The sequence below is a fragment of the Oncorhynchus keta genome, chromosome 18, assembly GCF_023373465.1.
Source record: "Oncorhynchus keta strain PuntledgeMale-10-30-2019 chromosome 18, Oket_V2, whole genome shotgun sequence".
NCBI lineage: Eukaryota > Metazoa > Chordata > Actinopteri > Salmoniformes > Salmonidae > Oncorhynchus > Oncorhynchus keta.
Window position 1 is genome coordinate 48508471 of NC_068438.1, and position 22975 is coordinate 48531445.

The window sequence follows — 22975 nt, forward strand, 5'->3', positions numbered from 1 at the left end:
CTCCGACCAGAGGGCACCACAACAAGTAGCTAGCGTTAGCTCCGACCAGAGGGCACCACAACACGTAGCTAGCGTTAGCTCCGACCAGAGGGCACCACAACACGTAGCTAGCGTTAGCTCCGACCAAAGGGCACCACAACACGTAGCTAGCGTTAGCTCCGACCAGAGGGCACCACAACACGTAGCTAGCGTTAGCTCCGACCAGAGGGCACCACAACACGTAGCTAGCGTTAGCTCCGACCAGAGGGCACCACAACACGTAGCTAGCGTTAGCTCCGACCAGAGGGCACCACAACACGTAGCTAGCGTTAGCTCCGTCCAGAGGGCACCACAACACGTAGCTAGCGTTAGCTCCGACCAGAGGGCACCACAACACGTAGCTAGCGTTAGCTCCGACCAGGGCACCACAACACGTAGCTAGCGTTAGCTCCGACCAGAGGGCACCACAACACGTAGCTAGCGTTAGCTCCGACCAGAGGGCACCACAACACGTAGCTAGCGTTAGCTCCGACCAGGGCACCACAACACGTAGCTAGCGTTAGCTCCGACCAGGGTACCACAACACGTCTTCTGGAATAAAACTCAACCAGGACCACCGACAGAGACGAGACTGCCGTGTTATATAAGTGTGTGTGTGTGTGTGCATGTATTTGTGTGTGTGCATGTTATTCTGTTCCACGGGGTGCAGACTACACATGTCTGTGTGGAGGATAGCCGAGTTGTCATGGAGACCAGCTATAATCAGTGGAATACCTGAAGCTTCTCCCTGGTCTCCAGTGGCTTCCAGCTGGCATCATTCTCAATTAGCCTGTGTGTGTGTGTGTGTGTGTGTTTGTTTGTGTTTGTGTGTGTGTTTGTGAGAGAGTGCGTGAAATATGAATAGCTGAAGCTTCTCTATGGTCTCCGGTGACTCGTCACTCTCAATTAGTTCTATTCACCAGCAAACAGACACACAAACACACATGGCTAAAGTAACTCAACTCTGTCTGTACCCTGTGTCCATGAAACACATGAGCTGTCTAAGAGAAACAGGAATAACAAGTTAATTGTCCATTTTAAAAGGTTCAAGGCCTTTATTTAACTTTAACCAACATAGACAATGAATGACACACACACACACATCTAATCACTATATAACCAACTACCCAATCAATGACATCAGCACTATGAGGTCATAACCAGGAAGTACATCCACTCGTCTTCTGCCATCCATTCATTTCACTCATTGTTCAATACTGTGACTAATCTATTTTATTCAACTATCCTCCAGTACCATCTTGCATTTAATCCACCAAATGTGTTGTCGTGTCTTTACTATCATTAAATTGAAGACTTAGTTTTATCAAAGATTCTCTGTACTTAGTATTTACGCGATTAAACTCCTTAATCATGTAACTGTAATTAACTAGGAAGTCGGGGCACCAAGGAAAATATTCAGATTACAAGGTTACAATTTCCTAATATAACCTTTCAGATATTTTATTTCTGATCAAATAGTTTTCTGATTAATTCATTATTTACTTTACCTCACGTTAGTCTCATTCCAAACATCGTAAATGGTTGGTTATCTGCACGAACCCAGTCTTCACTATGAGTCATCCATACATCAATTGTCTTAAATCATTTATTTATTACTAATTAAGTCATTCACAGAAATGCATAAACAAACAAAGTAAATATGGTTACAAGAAATGATAGGGGAATGTGCCCTAGTGGGCTAAACCGGCATCGCGGCTTGGTGGACAAAACGGAGAGTGGGGGTCAGCTGAGAAGTCACTACAGAGTTAATGATTATAACAATTGAAATGCTAATCCTTTACACATGAACGCTCACTCATTCGGGAACAATTGCAATCAATATATATATTTACGCTCAGTGTGTCGTCTTGATCGCTGAAAAGTTTGCTTCTTTTGTAGAATTGTCCATCTCTCTCCCTCTCTCTGTCGTGGTTATAGTGGCTGGTTCAGAGTGACATTCATTCATGTTGTTGTAGATTGGATGTTTCGGTGGTTGTCGTTCTTCGAGTTCAATGATACCGAATTCCTAGCTGCAGAATAGTAATTCATATCAAAGACTTGTTCTTATTCTGTCGGTATCGATCGTCTAAGAGTTTAACCACGTGGTAAAGATTCAGCAATGGTCTACAACCTTTGTCCTCTCCTAATGGAGAAAAACATGGTCTGGTGATCATTTCTCAAAGTTGGGTTTTATTCGGAATTGCAGAAAAGGGGCTGTCCCAGGATGCCCGACCTGAAATGGGCTCAGGGACGGTCCTCTGATTTAGTTCAACTCAAAAGGGAATTGGATTTTCCTTCATTAAACAGTCCAAAATCACATTATAAAATTGTGTAAACAGTATCATACTCACTAATTCATCTTATTCAACAATTAGATGTAAACCTCATATCTGAGGCTATTATATAAACAGCGTTATGGTAATGTGGCCACACCGTCTCCCATGACCTTCCCTAAGTTGTGACAAACGGACCAGTTCGTAGCTGGATTCTTCGCCGATCTTTTATACTTTCTCCGGAACATAAATGTTGTTCGGACCTCAAGTTCTGTGAGGTGGAAGAAATTCCTTTGTTCTCCATGAAAATTCACTCTCTCTTATACTGTGTGGCCATGAGGCAGGGTCTTCTCAGGAATTTACGACCTCTCTCTAACCAAGGAGGCAAGGGGAGGCAGGGAGAGGGGGATGGGCTTGCTGTACCCAAAGAGGGTAACGTCATGACAGCGTACAATAAAATACAACCACTTCCTCCATGTATCACAATGGGATTTACTCTTTTCTGGTTATCCGTACCCCCAAAATGGCATCCTATTTGTTATGTAATGCACTATTTTTAATGCAGAGGCATTGTAGAGAGTCCTTAGAAGTTGTGCAACAATTAGTGTGGGTCTGTCAGTCAGACTGGAATCATTCACAGCAGCTGCTGCACCTCATCTCCATTCACTGAAGCAATCTGATACAAACAGACACACATACACACAAGGAGGCACAGACACACGCAGGCAGGCAGAATATAATAGATAAAGGTGTTCTGTTCAGGAGGAAATAGAACAGAACAGATACAGGTGTTCTGTTCAGGAGGAATGAGAACAGAATATATTAAATACAGGTGTTCTGTTCAGGAAGAAATGTAATAGAATAGATACAGGTGTTCTGTTCAGGAGGAAACAGAATATAATAGATACAGGTGTTCTGTTCAGGAGGAAATAGAATATAATAGATACAGGTGTTCTGTTCAGGAGGAAATAGAACATAATAGATACAGGTGTTCTGTTCAGGAGGAAAGCCTGGAAGGTGCCACTTCTGAACACTTACAGATCTAGCAGACGTATATCTAGCCTTGTACTTTACGAGTAACGATAGCGTTTGTGTATGTTATGTATTTCTACTTGTGTTTGTATAACAGAAAGTCCCTTCAAGGGCAGTACCGTTTATTTTCTAGCCCACGGGTTGGTCACAAACCACGGGTTGGTCACAAACCACGGGTTGGACACAAACCACGGGTTGGACACAAACCACGGGTTGGTCACAAACCACGGGTTGGACACAAACCACGGGTTGGACACAAACCACGGGTTGGACACAAACCACGGGTTGGACACAAACCACGGGTTGGACACAAACCACGGGTTGGACACAAACCACGGGTTGGTCACAAACCACGGGTTGGACACAAACCACGGGTTGGACACAAACCACGGGTTGGACACAAACCACGGGTTGGACACAAACCACGGGTTGGTCACAAACCACGGGTTGGACACAAAATTGTGACGTGAGAAAGAGAGTGGGAGAGAAGGAGGCAGAAAAGAGAGTGTGGTAGTCCTCTCTCTCTACAGTGATTTATCCTGCAATAGCTGTCATTCAATGGGATAACATACATTTTTGTCTTCTTCTAATACCTCTGAAAGGGAAAGTAATCTAAACGTAACGGAATGTAATCAGATTACGTTACTGAGTTCGGGGTAATCCAAAAGTTACGTTACTGATTATAATTTTGGACAAGTAACTGTAACGGGTCACATTTAGAAAGGAACCTACCCAACCCTGCCCACTGCTGTGATACACACACCTAGACTGAGTGTCCAAAACATTAGGAACACCTTCCTAATATTGAGTTGCAAACCCCCTTTTGCCCTCAGAACAGCCTCCATTTGTTGGGGCGTGGACTCTACAAGGTGTTGAAAGAGTTCCGCAGGGATGCTGGCCCATGTTGACCCTACAAGGTGTTGAAAGAGTTCCGCACGGATGCTGGCCCATGTTGACTCTACAAGGTATCGAAAGAGTTCCGCAGGGATGCTGGCCCATGTTGACTCAATGCTTCCCACAGTTGTGTGTCAAGTTGGTTGCATGTCCTTTGGGTGGTGGACCATTCTTGATACAGACAGGAAACTGTTGAGTTTAGGTGGTGGACCATTCTTGATACAGACAGGAAACTGATTGAGTTTAGGGCTGATTTCAAGTAACTTTATATAATGGCCGATATATATATATGATTTCAAGTAACTTTTATATATATATATATATATATATATATTTGTTTACACCTTTATTTAACTAGGCAAGTTAGTTAACACATTCTTATTTTCAATGACGGCCTACCAGGGGACAGTGGGTTAACTGCCTCAGGGGCAGAACGACAGACTTTCACCTTGTCAGCTCGGGGGATCCAATCTTGCAACCTTACAGTTAACTAGTCCAACGCTCTAACCACCTGCCTCTCATTGCACTCCACGAGGAGCCTGCCTGTTACGCGAATGCAGTAAGAAGCCAAGGTAAGTTGCTAGCTAGCATTAAACTTATCTTATAAAAAACAATTGATCAATCATAATCACTAGTTAACTGCACATAGTTGATGATATTACTAGTTTATCTAGCGTGTCCTGCGTTGCATTTAATCGATGATTTAACAAAAGCGCATTTGCAAAAAAGACACAATCATTGGACGACTGTACCAAACCATAAACATCAATGCGTTTCTTAAAATCAATACCCAGAAGTATATATTTTTAAAACTGCATATTTAGCTAAAAGAAATCCAGTTCTTGACACAAACTGGTGCGCCTGGCACCTACTACCAAACCCAGTTCAAAGACACTTAAATATTTTGTCTTGTCCATTCACCCTCTGAATGGCACTGAATACACAATACATGTCTCAACTGTCTCAAGGCTTAAAACTCCTTCTTTAACTCGTCTCCTCCCCTTCATCTCCACTGATTGAAGTGGATTTAACAGGTGACATCAATAAGGAATCATATCTTTCACCTGGATTCATGTCATAATGTTTTGTTACAGTCCGTGTATATTAACCACACACACACACACACACACACACACACACACACACACACACACAGTACACTATCCCACGAGGTTGACCTAATTATGCCATTACTCATTCAAATGAGACAACAAAATTTTAAAAAGTAAAGCCTTAAATTCCCTTTGCACTTCCGACCATTATTTACCATTTTATATTGCTGGCACTGTAAAATATTGAAATGATAATTGCAGCCCAACTTCCCCTCGTCTCCTCCCCTCGTCTCCTCCCCTCGCCCCCACACCATCCGCGGCCAAGCAGCTCACTTTTGACATAATATGCTAGGGTAAGTCCCAAATGCAACCCTGTTCCCCTATATAGTACACTACTTTTGACCAGAGTCTACAATAGGGAATAGGGTGCCATTTTAGACAGAAACCAAGTGATTCAGGAGGAGGATGGTAATTTTCTCATCGATCCGTTGGTCCGTAGGCTCGGAGTTAGGAGCTAAGACACCCCCGCCTGCGTTGGCTGACCCTCCAAACGGCCCACAGCTTGTTAACTAGATGGAAATGTGGACAACTGGCTCCTTCTTTCACCAGAAACTCAGTCTCTAGCTACGTAACGCAAACTTATACATAGCAAAGTGAAACTTTTCTAAAGAGGTTTCGGAGAACATAGGGGCGTAACATAACGTAGGACTGTAGCCTACATAACATGTGTTAAAGGAGGCAAACTTATACATAACACAAATGTATAAATAACCCCAAGTTGAATGTTCAGATAAGTCGTGGGAGCACTTGAAGGGACTTATAACATATTGGTAAGAAATTTATTATTTTTGACATGTAAGGAACAGGGCTGTGTTTGGCCAGCTCTCATAGGCTGTGTCCCAAATTGCACCCTATCCCTAAGGGAATACGGCTCCATTTGGCCAGCTCCTACACAGACGAAGCTATGATTCACATGCTGCTGTGGACTACAGATCATCTTAAAAGCGCTGTCGGACAAATGAATAGTATTTATCACATTAACCATGTACAAAGGATGTCCTCGCTCCTCACTAGCTCCAGCTGCCACGACAGCATCATTTGTACTGAACCGTCTCTATTGTTAAAGGGACAATCTGCAGTTCAAACAATAACAAAGCGGACACCCCGCCACTGTTTTGGTAAACAGCTGAGGGATGGGGCTGGGGAATTATTTTTTTATTTTATTTTTTTAACCCCTTTTTCTCCCCAATTTCGTGGTATCCAATTGTTTTAGTAGCTACTATCTTGTCTCATCGCTACAACTCCCGTACGGGCTCGGGAGAGACGAAGGTTGAAAGTCATGCGTCCCCAGATACACAACCCAACCAAGCCGCACTGCTTCTTAACACAGCGCGCATCCAACCCGGAAGCCAGCCGCACCAATGTGTCGGAGGAAACACCGTGCACCTGGCAACCTTGGTTAGCGCGCACTGCGCCGGGCTGGGGGAAATTAAACCACTCTCAAATTCATGGCCCTGTGGATGCAAGGACGGACCATCCATGATATCAAAATTAGGCTTGGGCGGTATACCGTATACTGGGATATTTGGAAATAGCCACGGGATGGTTTTTCAATACTGTCAATACTGTTTCAACTATTTTCTTTGATGTGTATATATATATTATTTTTTTAAGCTACTTTTTAAGTAAATACCTGCAGTCCACTTGTAAAATACGTTAGGAGATAAAGCATATTGCATTCTTCATTTCTTGTGAGTCACTGTTGCGCAGCACGATCTAATTACAGTATTAAATTCACAACTAAATGTTGGACAGCTAGATATCTTATAACTATTAAGTTAACGGTCTACAATGTGCTAAATGCGCTGCAGTTGTACTAACAGTAGTTAGCTATCTAGCTTGTTAGCTTCTTGCAAAATCAAGCATTTGGTAACAGCAGAGAATCCCCTCCTGGATCAAGAGCCTTGCTGTCTAATATTTGTTATGTCCGTGCAGCAAACTGTGAGATGCATTTTTGAGTTACTTGTATAACTTTATTAGCTAGTACGTCTGTCCTGCAAATAGTTTATGTCAGAAACTGTATAAAATGTTTGCAATGCGCTCGTTAGTATTTAGCTAGCATTCTCTATGGGATTTTACATATACTTGTTAGCATTGCTAACCTTTCGGAATACAGAGACACAGTGGGGTTTGAAAATACCTCTCCTTGTGTTCAGTGCCGGTACTACCAAACATCCCGAGATGGCACAAGGTCGGTATGAAGGTATGACAATCTGAATCCCGCCTAAACCTAATCCAGATTATATTTGTAACCATGTTTGGAGACCATACAGTGTTTGTTTACAATCACATTGTTTACAAACATTGAAGTAAAACTAGCTTATATTAAAAGGGTTCTGATGGAGTGTGACAGTTGAACTAAGCTCATGAGGCATTTATAAGTTATATTCTTCAAGAATCAACATGTACATATCATTAATATATAAGACCAAAAATGGATGTAACAACTCCAGATTGCACCTTTAAATGGCTATAATTACAGCCTGATAGTTCAATCACCAGACTGCACTGTTCCCTGGTTGTCATTTTACCAGACCCATGAATATCTATCTTTCTCCTTCTCAAAATAGCACCCTACATAGTGTGTATGAGCCCTGGTCAAACTCTACGGCTCTGTCCTGGCCCTGAAGGGAGGATATAACACTGCACTACACACACAGGGGAAGATATGCAGCGGCTAACCCCCCCCCCCGGTGTGGCGTTAGCAAATTCGGTCCTCAAGGTGTGAGTCACCAACTCGCCAGCTCACCGGCTCGCAGCCATCCGTCCGGAAACTACGTAAACCCCTCCACTCCACTGCAAGTCCTTCCAGAAAATACTGACTGCATTACGGAGGCCACACACACACACGCATCTGTCTTTCTTGGAGAAAGTACATGTTGTGCAACCAGGGAACCTCTAAAATTAGTTTCCATTGACTCCAGTGTGGTTATTAACTTTCCGTTGCTGTGCCAGCACAGTCAGCGACACAGGTGACGTCAAATACTGTCCTTCCCCCAGAGTCACTACATTATCAGCTGAGGAGCTCTCAGAGAGGGAGCGCGTATGTGTGTGTGTACTTACTGCACAGGCCGATGATGTGGCTGCTGTCTTCGTGGACAAACTTCTTAGTCACCGCCTCCTCCATGATCTGTTTCACCTGTACAGAGAGACACAGGATCATTATCGTCATTAAGATTATCATCATTACCATTGTCATCATCATTACCATCGTCATCATTACCATCGTCATTTCCATTACCATCGTCATCATCATTACCATCGTCATTTCCATTACCATCGTCATCATCATTACCATCATCATCGTCATTACCATTACCATCGTCATCATCATTACCATCATCATCATCGAAAATCATCATCATCATTACCATCGTCATTACCATTACCACCGTCATCATCATTACCATCGTCATCATTACCATCGTCATTTCCATTACCATCGTCATCATCATTACCACCGTCATCATCATTACCACCGTCATCATTACCATCATCATCGTCATTACTATCGTCATTACTATTACCATTGTCGCCATCATTACCATCATCATCGTCATTACCATCGTCATTACTATTACCATAGTCGCCATCATCACCATCGTCATCATCATTACCATCGTCATCGTCGTCATCATTACCATTGTCATTTCCATTACCATTGTCATTTCCATTACCATCGTCATCATCATTACCATCATCATCGTCATTACCATCATCATCGTCATTACCATCGTCATTACTATTACCATAGTCGCCATCATCACCATCGTCATCATCATTACCATCGTCATCGTCGTCATCATTACCATCGTCATTACTATTACCATCGTCGTCATCATCATCATTACCATCATCATCGTCATTACCATCGTCATTACTATTACCATCGTCGCCATCGTCATCATCATTACCATCGTCATCGTCGTCATCATTACCATCGTCGTCATCATCATTACCATCATCACCGCCATTACCATCGTCATTACTATTACCATCGTCGCCATCATCACCATCGTCATCATCATTACCATCGTCATCGTCGTCATCATTACCATCGTCATTTCCATTACCATCGTCATCATCATTACAATCATCATCGTCATTACCATCGTCATCGTCATTACCATCATCATTACCATCGTCATCAGCATTACCATCATCATCGCCATTACCATCGTCATCATCATTACCATCATCATCGTCATTACCATCGTCATTACTATTACCATCGTCGTCATCATCATTACCATCGTCATCATTACCATTGTCATTTCCATTACCATCGTCATCATCATTACCATCATCATCGTCATTACCGTCGTCATTACTATTACCATAGTCGTCATCATCATTACCATCATCATCGTCATTACTATCGTCATCATCATTACCATCATCGCCATTACCATCGTCATCATCATTACCATCATCATCGTCATTACCATCGTCATTACCATCGTCGCTATAATAATAATAATAATATATGCCATTTAGCAGACGCTTTTATCACCATCGTCGTCATCATTGCCATGATCAGCACCATTACCACCGTCATCATCATCATCAGTTGAGGTATATCAAACATTTTCTGATGTACTCAGAGGACCGCTTTTAGCATGTTTTAACCACTCTTATAAAAATGGTAGATTATCAGACACTCAACAAGAAGGTCTGATTTACTATTACTGAAACGGGACCCAGGTAGTAAATATAAAGATCCAGTCCAATTTAAAAATTTAAGGGTCATTACACTTCAGTGTTGTGATGCAAAAATTCAAGCAAAATGCATAACGCATACAATTCAAAAGGTATTGTCGGATATCAGACAGGTTTTTAACAAGGACGATACATTGGAGATAATATAAGACAAGTACTAGAAACAATAGAATACTATGACAAATCTGGGAAACCAGGCCTGGTTTGTTTTCATAGCCAACTTTGAAAAGGCTTTTGATAAAGTATGACTGGAATGTATATATAAATGTCACGCCCTGGCCATAGAGAGGCTTTTATTCTCTATTTTGGTTAGGCCAGGGTGTGACTAGGGTGGGCATTCTATGTTCATTTTCTAGGGTTTGTATTTCTTTGTTGTTTGGCCGGGTGTGGTTCTCAATCAGAGGTAGCTGTCTATCGTTGTCTCTGATTGAGAACCATACTTAGGTAGCTTTTTCCCACTGGGTTTTTGTGGGTAGTTGTTTTCTGTTTTGTGTCTTTCTGCACCAGACAGAACTGTTTTGTTTTTTTGTTCATTCTCTTTGTTATTTTTGTTAATCAGTGTTCAGTTCCAATAATAAAGATGAACACGTACCACGCTGCACCTTGGTCCTCCACTCCTTCCAACAGCCGTTACAATAAATGCCTGGAAAATTATAATTTTGGAGAATCTCTTATACAATGGGTTAAAGTTATGTGTAGTAACCCTAGGTGTAAAATAGGAAATAATGGATACTTCACAGAAAGCATTAAACTGCCAAGAGGAGAGAAACAAGGATGTCCACTATCGGCATATCTATTTATTATGTCCATTAAAATGTTAGCTATTAAAATTCAGATCCAACAATAATATTAAGGGATAAGAAATCCAGGGCTTAAAAACAAAGGTGTCATTGTACACTGATGATTCATGGAGGATCTATATAATTGATCTAACCTCTATGGATTACAACCAAATTATTTACATTTACATTTACATTTAAGTCATTTAGCAGCCGCTCTTATCCAGAGCGACTTACATAATAAGTGTACCATATTATATATTGGATCTCTAAATAATACAACTTTTACATTGCTGTGTAGTTCACCAATAAAATGGTCTGACAGTGAAGTGGACATACTAGGTCTTCATATCCAAAAAGAAAGACATTATCTCACTACAATACATTTTTTATAGAAAGTTAGAAAAATTAATAAGGTCTCGCAAACATGGAAAGGAAAATACCTCTCTATTTGCGAAAAATCACCCTGAAAATCACCCCGAAAATGAACCCTTTAGTCATATCCCAGTGTCCCTATTTGCTTATGGCCATGCCTACACCTAACTTGTTTTGTAATTATATGAGAATTTTTTTAAAACATTTTATTTAAAATGGCAAGCCAGACAAAATTATAAATATTATGGTTAAACTCAAATAAACTAATTTATTTTAAAAATATATTTTTATTTTTGGAAACAATATTTGAAAACGATACAATCTTTGTAAATTCTATCATAAATAGGACACATAGAACACATGCAGCTAACAAAATGTATGAAAAAGTCTGCTCAATCCAGAATTGCAAAATTGCAGCATTTCTGCAAAAATGGAAGAGGTAAGTTGAAGGGGGGGAAGGTAAGGAACTTGCCTGTCGGCCCTGCATTATAGAACAAAACTGGTTAAAGAAAATTATGATAAATTAAAAACGATACCAGTTTCATATCAGGACCAAAAAAAATGACAGCTGTGCCATACAGGTTGCAAAATGGTTGGGATTTTCGATGTCCATGGCTTTATGAACTGATACACAAAACAACATCGGATTATTTTTTAATTTTTGTAATCAATGTAATTCTTGTAATCAATAGAATGTTATATACAGTTGAAGTCGGAAGTTGACATACACTTAAGTTGGAGTCATTAAAACTCATTTTTCAACCGCTCCACAAATTTCTTGTTAACAAACTATAGTTTTGGCAAGTCGGTTAGGACATCTACTTTGTGAATGACACAAGTAATTTTTCCAACAATTGTTTACAGACAATTATTTCACCTATAATTCACTGTATCACAATTCCAGTGGGTTAGAAGTTAACATTACACGAAGTTGACTGTGCCTTTAAACAGCTTGGAAAATTGCAGAAAATGATGTCATGTCTTTAGAAGCTTCTGATAGGCTAATTGACATAATTTCAGGTAATTGGAGGTGTACCTGTGGATGTATTTCAAGGCCTACCTTCAAACTCGGTGCCTCTTTGCTTGACATCATGGGGAAATCAAAAGAAATCAGCCAAGACCTCAGAATTTTTTTTGTAGACCTCCACAAGTCTGGTTCATCCTTGGGAGCAATTTCAAAACGCCTGAAGGTACCACGTTCATCTGTACAAACAATAGTATGCAAGCATAAACATCATGGGATCATGCGGCCGTCATACCGCTCAGGAAGGAGACGCGTTCTGTCTCCTAGAAATGAAGGTACTTTGGTGCAAAAAGTGCCAATCAATCCCAGAACAACAGCAAAGAACCTTGTATACATTCTGGAGGAAACAGGTGCAAAAGTATCTATATCCACAGTAAAACGAATGCTATATTGACATGACCTGAAAGGCCGCTTAGCAAGGAAGAAGCCACTGCTCCAAAACCACCATAAACAAGCCAGACTACGGTTTGCAACTGCACATGGGGACAAGGATGGTACTTTTTGGAGAAATATCCCAGGTCTGATGAAACAAAAATCAAACTGTTTGGCCATGATGACCATCGTTATGTTTGGAGGAAAAAGGGGGAGGCTTGCATGCCGAAGAACACCATCCCAAACGTGAAGAATGGGTGTGGCAGCATCATGTTGTGGGGGTGCTTTGCTGCAGGAGGGACTGGTGCAATTCACAAAATAGATGGCATCATAAGGAAGGAAAATTATGTGGATATATTGAAGCAACATAATATAATAAATAATAATAATAATATATGCCATTTAGCAGACGCTTTTATCCAGCGACTTACAGTCATGTGTGCATACATTCTACGTATGGGTGGTCCCGGGAATCGAACCCACTACCCTGGCGTTACAAACGCCATGCTCTAAACTGAGCTACAGAAGGACCAAGACATCAGTCAGGAAGTTAAAGCTTGGTCGCAAATGGGTCTTCCAAATGGACAATGACCCCAAGCATACTTCCAAAGTTGTGGCAAAATGGCTGAAGGACAACAAAGTCAAGAAAAACTGAGTTAAAATGTATTTGGTTAAGGTGTATGTAAACTTCCAACTTCAACTGTATATTGGGGATTCAGCAAATAGCACTGCTGTGTGATTTGAAATGTGAGAAAAAAAATGTATCTTTAATTTACAATCTGTAGAAACTATGAGAATTAAAAAGGTTTGGAACTTTTGTGAAACATCCGAGCACAGTTATATAATATAGTAATATATGGCAAGTAGAAACTGGTTGGTGTTCACATTTCAAGTGTTTCCTTTCAAATGGTATCATTAATATGTCACATCCTTGCTTCAGGTCAAGTGTTTCCTTTCAAATGGTATCATTAATATGTCACATCCTTGCTTCAGGTCAAGTGTTTCCTTTCAAATGGTATCATTAATATGTCACATCCTTCAGGTCCGGAAGCTACAAGGCAGTTAGCTTTGGATATGTCATTTTAGGCCTTAAATTGGCGGGGAAAAAAAGGGTCCGATCCTTTATAACAAGTGACATCAATAAGGGATGATCATGGCTTTCACCTGGATTAACCTGGTAAGTCTATGTCACAGATAGAGCAGGTGTTCCTAATGTTTTGTACACTCAGTGTATAAATAGTAAAAAGGGACAGGTCCCAAAATCGACCCTTGCGGGACACCTTTAGAAATATTGAGGTCACTTGACACCATCAGAAAGCATTGCGTCCTGTCTGACAGACAGTCCCCAAACCACCAAAATCGACCCTTGCGGGACACCTTTAGAAATATTGAGGTCACTTGACACCATCAGAAAGCATTGCGTCCTGTCTGACAGACAGTCCCCAAACCACCAAAATCGGCCACTACGAAGGGCTCCATTTGGGATGCAGCCTGTGCGTTTGGATTGGACTCCATTTTGAGGTCCCTGTCTGATGCTTTGAGGCAGGACATTTGTATTTTATTAGGGATATACTGCTTCCAAGACAGCAGCTAAAACATTTTTAAACGTAACAATACATTCATAACAGATTTCACAATATATTAAGTGTGTGCCCTCAGGCCTCTACTCTACTACCACATATCTACAGTACAACATCCACGTGAACATGTGTGTATAGTGTATTTTATCGTGTGTGTGTTTACATTTGTCTGTATCTATGTTTGTGTTGCTTTACAGTCCCCATTGTTCTATAAGGTGTATTTTATCTGTTGTTTAAAATCTGATTCTACTGTTTGCATCAGTTACTTGATGTGGAATAGAGTTCCATGTAGTCATGGCTCTATGTAGTACTGTTCACCTCCCATAGTCTGTTCTGGATTTGGGGACTTTGAAGAGACCTCTGGTGGCATGTCTTGTGGGGTAATGTGGGGTACATTAGTCTCAGGTGATGGACCTTCTCTGTCCCTGTCTCTCTCTGTCTATGTCTCTCTCTCTCTCTGTCTCTCTCTCTCTCTGTCTCTCTCTCTCTCTGTCTCTCTCTCTCTCTGTCTCTCTCTCTCTGTCTCTCTGTCTCTCTGTCTCTCTCTCTCTCTGTCTCTCTCTCTCTCTGTCTCTCTCTCTGTCTCTCTCTCTGTCTCTCTCACTCTGTCTGTCTCTCTCTCTCTCTCTCTCTCTCTGTCTCTCTGTCTCTCTCTCTCTCTGTCTGTCTCTCTGTCTCACTCTCTCTCTCTGTCTTACTCTCTATGTCTGTCTCTCTCTCTCTGTCTGTCTCTCTCTCTCTATGTCTCTCTCTCTCTCTCTATGTCTCTCTCTATGTCTCTCTCTCTCTATGTCTCTCTCTCTCTCTGTCTCTGTCTCTCTATGTCTCTCTCTGTCTCTCTCTCTCTATGTCTCTGTCTCTCTCTATGTCTCTCTCTCTCTATGTCTCTCTCTCTCTGTCTCTCTCTATGTCTCTCTCTCTCTCTGTCTCTCTCTGTCTCTCTATGTCTCTCTCTATGTCTCTCTCTCTCTCTATGTCTCTCTCTATGTCTCTCTCTCTCTCTATGTCTCTCTATGTCTCTGTCTCTCTCTATGTCTCTCTCTCTCTCTATGTCTCTCTCTCTCTCTGTCTCTCTCTCTATGTCTCTCTCTCTATGTCTCTCTCTCTGTCTCTCTCTCTCTCTATGTCTCTCTCTCTCTCTCTATGTCTCTCTCTCTCTATGTCTCTCTCTCTCTCTCTATGTCTCTCTCTCTATGTCTCTCTCTCTCTCTCTATGTCTCTCTCTCTCTCTATGTCTCTCTCTCTCTCTCTGTCTCTCTCTCTATGTCTCTATGTCTCTCTCTCTCTCTATGTCTCTCTCTATGTCTCTATGTCTCTCTCTCTCTCTATGTCTCTATGTCTCTATGTCTCTCTCTCTCTATGTCTCTCTCTCTATGTCTCTCTCTCTCTCTATGTCTCTCTCTCTCTCTATGTCTCTCTCTCTCTCTATGTCTCTCTCTCTCTCTCTATGTCTCTCTCTATGTCTCTCTCTCTCTATGTCTCTCTCTATGTCTCTCTATGTCTCTCTCTATGTCTCTCTCTCTCTATGTCTCTCTTCTCTCTATGTCTCTCTCTCTCTCTATGTCTCTCTCTCTCTCTCTGTCTATGTCTCTCTCTCTCTCTATGTCTCTCTCTCTCTCTATGTCTCTCTCTCTCTCTCTCTCTCTCTCTATGTCTCTCTCTCTCTCTATGTCTCTCTCTCTCTATGTCTCTCTCTCTATGTCTCTCTATGTCTCTCTCTCTCTCTATGTCTCTCTCTCTCTCTATGTCTCTCTCTCTCTATGTCTCTCTATGTCTCTCTCTATGTCTCTCTATGTCTCTCTCTCTCTCTCTCTCTATGTCTCTCTCTCTCTCTCTATGTCTCTCTCTCTCTCTATGTCTCTCTCTCTATCTCTATGTCTCTCTCTCTCTATGTCTCTCTCTCTCTATGTCTCTCTATGTCTCTCTCTCTATGTCTCTCTCTCTCTCTATGTCTCTCTCTCTATGTCTCTCTCTCTCTATGTCTCTCTCTCTATGTCTCTCTCTATGTGTCTCTCTATGTCTCTCTCTCTCTCTATGTCTCTCTCTATATGTCTCTCTATGTCTCTCTCTATGTCTCTCTCTATGTCTCTCTCTCTCTCTCTCTCTATGTCTCTCTCTCTCTATGTCTCTCTCTATGTCTCTCTCTATGTCTCTCTCTATGTCTCTCTATGTCTCTCTCTATGTCTCTCTCTATGTCTCTCTCTCTATGTCTCTCTCTCTCTATGTCTCTCTCTCTATGTCTCTCTCTCTCTCTCTATGTCTCTCTCTATGTCTCTATGTCTCTCTCTGTCTCTCTATGTCTCTATGTCTCTCTCTATGTCTCTCTCTCTCTCTCTATGTCTCTCTCTCTATGTCTCTCTCTATGTCTCTCTCTATGTCTCTCTATGTCTCTCTATGTCTCTCTCTCTATGTCTCTCTCTATGTCTCTATGTCTCTCTATGTCTCTCTCTCTCTCTATGTCTCTCTCTCTATGTCTCTCTCTCTCTCTATGTCTCTCTCTCTATGTCTCTCTCTCTCTATGTCTCTCTCTCTATGTCTCTCTCTCTCTCTCTCTATGTCTCTCTCTCTCTCTCTCTATGTCTCTCTCTCTCTCTCTCTATGTCTCTCTCTCTCTCTCTCTCTATGTCTCTCTCTCTCTCTCTCTCTATGTCTCTCTCTCTCTCTCTCTCTATGTCTCTCTCTCTCTCTCTATGTCTCTCTCTCTCTCTATGTCTCTCTCTGTCTCTCTCTATCTCTCTCTCTCTCTCTCTCTCTCTCTCTCTCTCTCTCTCTCTCTCTCTCTCAAACAAAGGCCAGTGCTTACGTTGTACCTCAGTCTCCCTCACACACACACACGGCCACACACACACAGAAACACGGCCACAGACAGGCGGCCAGGGGAAGATAGACTACAGCTGTGTCCCAAATTGTACCCTACTCCCTGTGTAGTATACTACTTTTGAACAGGGCGCCTATTCCCATAGGGTGCCATTTGGGATGCAGATTAAAGCAGCAGATTAAAGCAGCCAGGGTCACACCAACTCGCTAATATGCAGTTACCTAGAAATGAACAAGCTGGGACACCACACACATGCTTGGATAGGCACACACTAAAACATATCATTCATATACCTATACCACTTTTCCAAATATTAGGAACCATAGCAACCCTAGTACAGCTGAAAAGCTACAACAGGGATTTACTAGGAACCATAGCAACCCTAGTACTGTTGAAAAGATATAACAGGGATTTACTAGGAGTCATAGCAACCCTAGTACAGCTGAAAAGCTACAGCAGGGATTTACTAGGAACCATAGCAACCCTAGTACTGTTGAAAAGATATAACAGGGATTTACTAGGAACCATAGCAACCCTAGTACAGCTGAAAAGCTACAACAGGGATTTACTAGGAACCATAGCAACCCTAGTACAGCTGAAAAGCTACAGCAGGGATTTACTAGGAACCATAGCAACCCTAGTACTGTTGAAAAGATATAACAGGGATTTACTAGGAACCATAGCAACCCTAGTACAGCTGAAAAGCTACAGCAGGGATTTACTAGGAACCATAGCAACCCTAGTACTGTTGAAAAGATATAACAGGGATTTACTAGGAGCCATAGCAACTAACACTGCAACTAAAGAGGTTCTGGAACACTGCAACTAAAGAGGTTCTGGAACACTGCAACTAAAGAGGTTCTGGAACACTGCAACTAAAGAGGTTCTGGAACACTGCGACTAAAGAGGTTCTGGAACACTGCGACTAAAGAGGTTCTGGAACACTGCGACTAAAGAGGTTCTGGAACACTGCAACTAAAGAGGTTCTGGAACACTGCAAATAAAGAGGTTCTGGAACAGAACAGGACACAAAGCTAATTAGGACCTTGTAGATCACTCTGACTGTCTGTGTGTTACATAAGGAAGGATACATGTATTGTACCTCTCTGTCTAATGACTGATACACATAGCTAGAGCAGTAAAACAATAGCATTCACTTCAGGCACATACACTCACTAGCCTGTTTATTAGGTACAACAATCTACTACAGGGTTGGACCCCCCCTTTGCCTTCAGAACAGCCTGAATTCTTTGGGGCATTCTACAAGGTGTCGGAAACGTTTCACAGGGATGTTGGTCCATGCTGACGCGAAGGCATCGCGCAGTTGCTGCAGATTAGACGGCGGTACATTCATGCTGTGAACAGCCATTCCAGCTCATCCTATTATGCTCTATTGGGTTGAGGTCTGGTGCCTGACCAGGCCCCTCGAGTAAACTGAACACGCTGGCGTGCCCACTGGATCCGCTTCTAGTTGATAGGAGTGGAACCTGGTGTGGTCGTCTGCTGCAAAAGCACATCCATGACACTGTGAAAAGTCCAATTACTACTTAAAATATCAAAAGGATGCAAAAGGAACTCATTTCCTGGAATGACCCATCAGTGAAACCAGTTAAAGCACTCATTTCCTGGAATGACCCATCAGTGAAACCAGTTAAAGGACTCATTTCCTGGAATGACCCATCAGTGAAACCAGTTAAAGGACTCATTTCCTGGAATGACCCATCAGTGAAACCAGTTAAAGGACTCATTTCCTGGAATGACCCATCATTGAAACCAGTTAAAGCACTCATTTCCTGGAATGACCCATCATTGAAACCAGTTAAAGCACTCATTTCCTGGAATGACCCATCAGTGAAACCAGTTAAAGGGCTCATTTCCTGGAATGACCCATCAGTGAAACCAGTTGAAGCACTCATTTCCTGGAATGACCCATCAGTGAAACCAGTTAAAGCACTCATTTCCTGGAATGACCCATCATTGAAACCAGTTAAAGGACTCATTTCCTGGAATGACCCATCAGTGAAACCAGTTAAAGGACTCATTTCCTGGAATGACCCATCAGTGAAACCAGTTAAAGGACTCATTTCCTGGAATGACCCATCAGTGAAACCAGTTAAAGCACTCATTTCCTGGAATGACCCATCAGTGAAACCAGTTAAAGGACTCATTTCCTGGAATGACCCATCAGTGAAACCAGTTAAAGCACTCATTTCCTGGAATGACCCATCAGTGAAACCAGTTAAAGGACTCATTTCTTGGAATGACCCATCAGTGAAACCAGTTAAAGCACTCATTTCCTGGAATGACCCATCAGTGAAACCAGTTAAAGCACTAATTTCCTGGAATGACCCTCACTCATCCATCCTCTTCTTGGCATTCACGGAATGACAAATGGCACCCTATTCCCTACATAGTGCACTACCTTATTCTTTCTTTTTACCAGAACCCATATAACCTGTAGCTCTATAGTAGTTGTACTGCTAATCCAATGGTGTTTCCTTTTATTTCTGCAGAGCCAAATCTCAGCCTGCCAAATGGCACTCTATCCCCTACATAAAGCCCTACTGGCCCTGGTCAAACGTAGTGTTTTATATAGGGAATAGGGTGCCATTTGTATTTCATGTAACAACCTCAGGAGAGAAACTGGAGTTCTGCCTCCAAGGTAGTCTCTCTAAGTACATGCCAACATTTTTTTTGTTGACCTTTTCTTTAACTAGGCAAGTCAGTTAAGAACAAATTCTTATTTTCAATGACGGCCTGGGAATAGTGGGTTAACTGCCTGTTCAGGGGCAGAACGACAGCTCGGGGGTTTGAACTTGCAACCTTCCGGTTACTAGGCTACCCTGCCGCCCCAGGGCACACTTATGGTGAAAAGTAGTGCACTATATAGGGAATAAGTGTGCCATTTGACTCTAAGTCAGACTGGCTGAGATAACATAGTACCCAGCTGCATAATGAGAGGATATTTCTTCGGGGAAGAGACATGGGAATGAGGTTTGGGCCCTCTGTGTGCAATATGGCAGTGAAGGTGCCATTGGTGCAACGTGCATCCAGGCGATTATAGCAAACAGAGAAATGGAGTATATTAGAGCGATATCATAGGTGTGGTTAAGTCTCTGCCATACAACGATTCCCAGTAGCAGCTTCGATGCAGTTTCACAGATTCATTGAATGACACAGCTTCCAAGAAAGCAATTGCAACTCTCGAGTCCAGAGTCGGCAAATCTGTACCACTTTGCAAAGGTTGACTGTAGGTAGTGGCCCAATAAGATGCATTTGGGGGCAGAGTGACCTGCTATTGAATGATTGGGCCATCACCCACTCTCCTATCCCCACTATTCTCACGATTCAAACCTCCACTCCCCCATCAGTCACTCTAAACACATTTCGGTGAGAGACTCAAAATGATTAATGATTCACCAAACCTATCAGATCCACTTACTGCTACAGCCCTTGGTGAGAGTGAGTGATGGCTCCCAATCACGAGGCTTGCTGGAGGTCAGAACGGCTCATAATAATGGCTGGAATGGAGTGAATGGAATGGTATCAAACACGGAAACCATTTATGCCGTTTCAGCCATTACTACAGTACGAGCACGTCCTCCCCAATTAACGTGCCACCAACCTCCTGTGCTCTCAACACACTGGGGGGGGGGAAACAGTTTATCCAGGATTTCCGTGTAACAGTTTGACCGTGAACCGTTTGGACTAGCCTCAGCTTGTAACGGTGTGACCGTGAACCGTTTGGACTAGCCTCAGCTTGTAACGGTGTGACCGTGAACCGTTTGGACTAGCCTCAGCCTGTAACGGTGTGACCGTGGACCGTTTGGACTAGCCTCAGCCTGTAACGGTGTGACCGTGGACCGTTTGGACTAGCCTCAGCCTGTAACGGTGTGACCGTGGACCGTTTGGACTAGCCTCAGCCTGTAACGGTGTGACCGTGGACCGTTTGGACTAGCCTCAGCCTGTAACGGTGTGACCGTGGACCGTTTGGATTAGCCTCAGCCTGTAACGGTGTGACCGTGGACCGTTTGGACTAGCCTCAGCCTGTAACGGTGTGACCATGGACCGTTTGGACTAGCCTCAGCCTGTAACGGTGTGACCATGGACCGTTTGGACTAGCCTCAGCCTGTAACGGTGTGACCATGGACCGTTTGGACTAGCCTCAGCCTGTAACGGTGTGACCATGGACCGTTTGGACTAGCCTCAGCCTGTAACGGTGTGACCATGGACCGTTTGGACTAGCCTCAGCCTGTAACGGTGTGACCGTGGACCGTTTGGACTAGCCTCAGCCTGTAACGGTGTGACCGTGGACCGTTTGGACTAGCCTCAGCCTGTAACGGTGTGACCATGGACCGTTTGGATTAGCCTCAGCCTGTAACGGTGTGACCATGGACCGTTTGGACTAGCCTCAGCCTGTAACGGTGTGACCGTGGACCGGTTGGACTAGCCTCAGCCTGTAACGGTGTGACCATGGACCGTTTGGACTAGCCTCAGCCTGTAACGGTGTGACCGTGAACCGTTTGGACTAGCCTCAGCCTGTAACGGTGTGACCATGGACCGTTTGGACTAGCCTCAGCCTGTAACGGTGTGACCGTGGACCGTTTGGACTAGCCTCAGCCTGTAACGGTGTGACTGTGAACCGTTTGGATTAGCCTCAGCCTGTAACGGTGTGACCATGGACCGTTTGGATTAGCCTCAGCCTGTAACGGTGTGACCGTGGACCGTTTGGACTAGCCTCAGCCTGTAACGGTGTGACTGTGAACCGTTTGGATTAGCCTCAGCCTGTAACGGTGTGACCATGGACCGTTTGGATTAGCCTCAGCCTGTAACGGTGTGACTGTGGACCGTTTGGACTAGCCTTTAGCCTGTAACGGTGTGACCGTGGACCGTTTGGACTAGCCTCAGCCTGTAACGGTGTGACCATGGACCGTTTGGATTAGCCTCAGCCTGTAACGGTGTGACCGTGAACCGTTTGGACTAGCCTCAGCCTGTAACGGTGTGACCATGGACCGTTTGGATTAGCCTCAGCCTGTAACGGTGTGACCGTGAACCGTTTGGACTAGCCTCAGCCTGTAACGGTGTGACCGTGGACCGTTTGGACTAGCCTCAGCCTGTAACGGTGTGACCATGGACCGTTTGGATTAGCCTCAGCCTGTAACGGTGTGACCATGGACCGTTTGGATTAGCCTCAGCCTGTAACGGTGTGACTGTGGACCGTTTGGACTAGCCTCAGCCTGTAACGGTGTGACTGTGAACCGTTTGGACTAGCCTCAGCCTGTAACGGTGTGACCATGAACCGTTTGGATTAGCCTCAGCCTGTAACGGTGTGACCATGAACCGTTTGGATTAGCCTCAGCCTGTAACGGTGTGACCATGGACCGTTTGGACTAGCCTCAGCCTGTAACGGTGTGACCATGGACCGTTTGGACTAGCCTCAGCCTGTAACGGTGTGACCATGGACCGTTTGGATTAGCCTCAGCCTGTAACGGTGTGACCATGGACCGTTTGGATTAGCCTCAGCCTGTAACGGTGTGACTGTGGACCGTTTGGACTAGCCTCAGCCTGTAACGGTGTGACTGTGAACCGTTTGGACTAGCCTCAGCCTGTAACGGTGTGACCATGGACCTTTGAATCATTGGCCATTACCCCCACCTGTGGAGCTGTTGGTTGTAAGTTGTGAGTTGTCGTAACCAATCCACATCCAACACAACTAAATATAGTGCAGAACTTATCCTGTATTGTCGTGGCTAAAAGACAAGACAGACCAACCCGAACATCGGCCATGCGCAGCAGGTGGCTGTCCTATCGCCTCTGACCACAGCACATCAACTGTCATTTTCTGTTCATATCCTGACCATCCTAAACCCAGCAGCTACGCACAGCCAAATTTATTGTCTCTGTCGTGGTTAAGAGCATTGGGTAATTGAAGGGAAGAACGTCTCTGTAGTTAAAAGATTGGGAATTGAAGGGAAATAC

The 22975-nt window shown here is 43.3% G+C and overlaps 1 protein-coding gene across 3 annotated transcripts in view; it reads right to left on the reverse strand.

The window, feature by feature from the left end:
• The window catches only part of LOC118379529 (small G protein signaling modulator 2-like), a 258031-nt gene that overhangs the window by 222480 nt on the left and 12576 nt on the right, over nt 1–22975 (reverse strand). For all 3 annotated transcript variants that reach the window (XR_008068811.1, XM_052468679.1, XM_052468678.1), the window contains exon 2: nt 8393–8468. Coding sequence is in view for 2 of the 3 variants with exons in the window: in XM_052468679.1 (XP_052324639.1) it covers nt 8393–8468 (76 nt within the window). In the remaining variant the exon portion in view is untranslated. The remainder of the gene's footprint in view (nt 1–8392; nt 8469–22975) is intronic.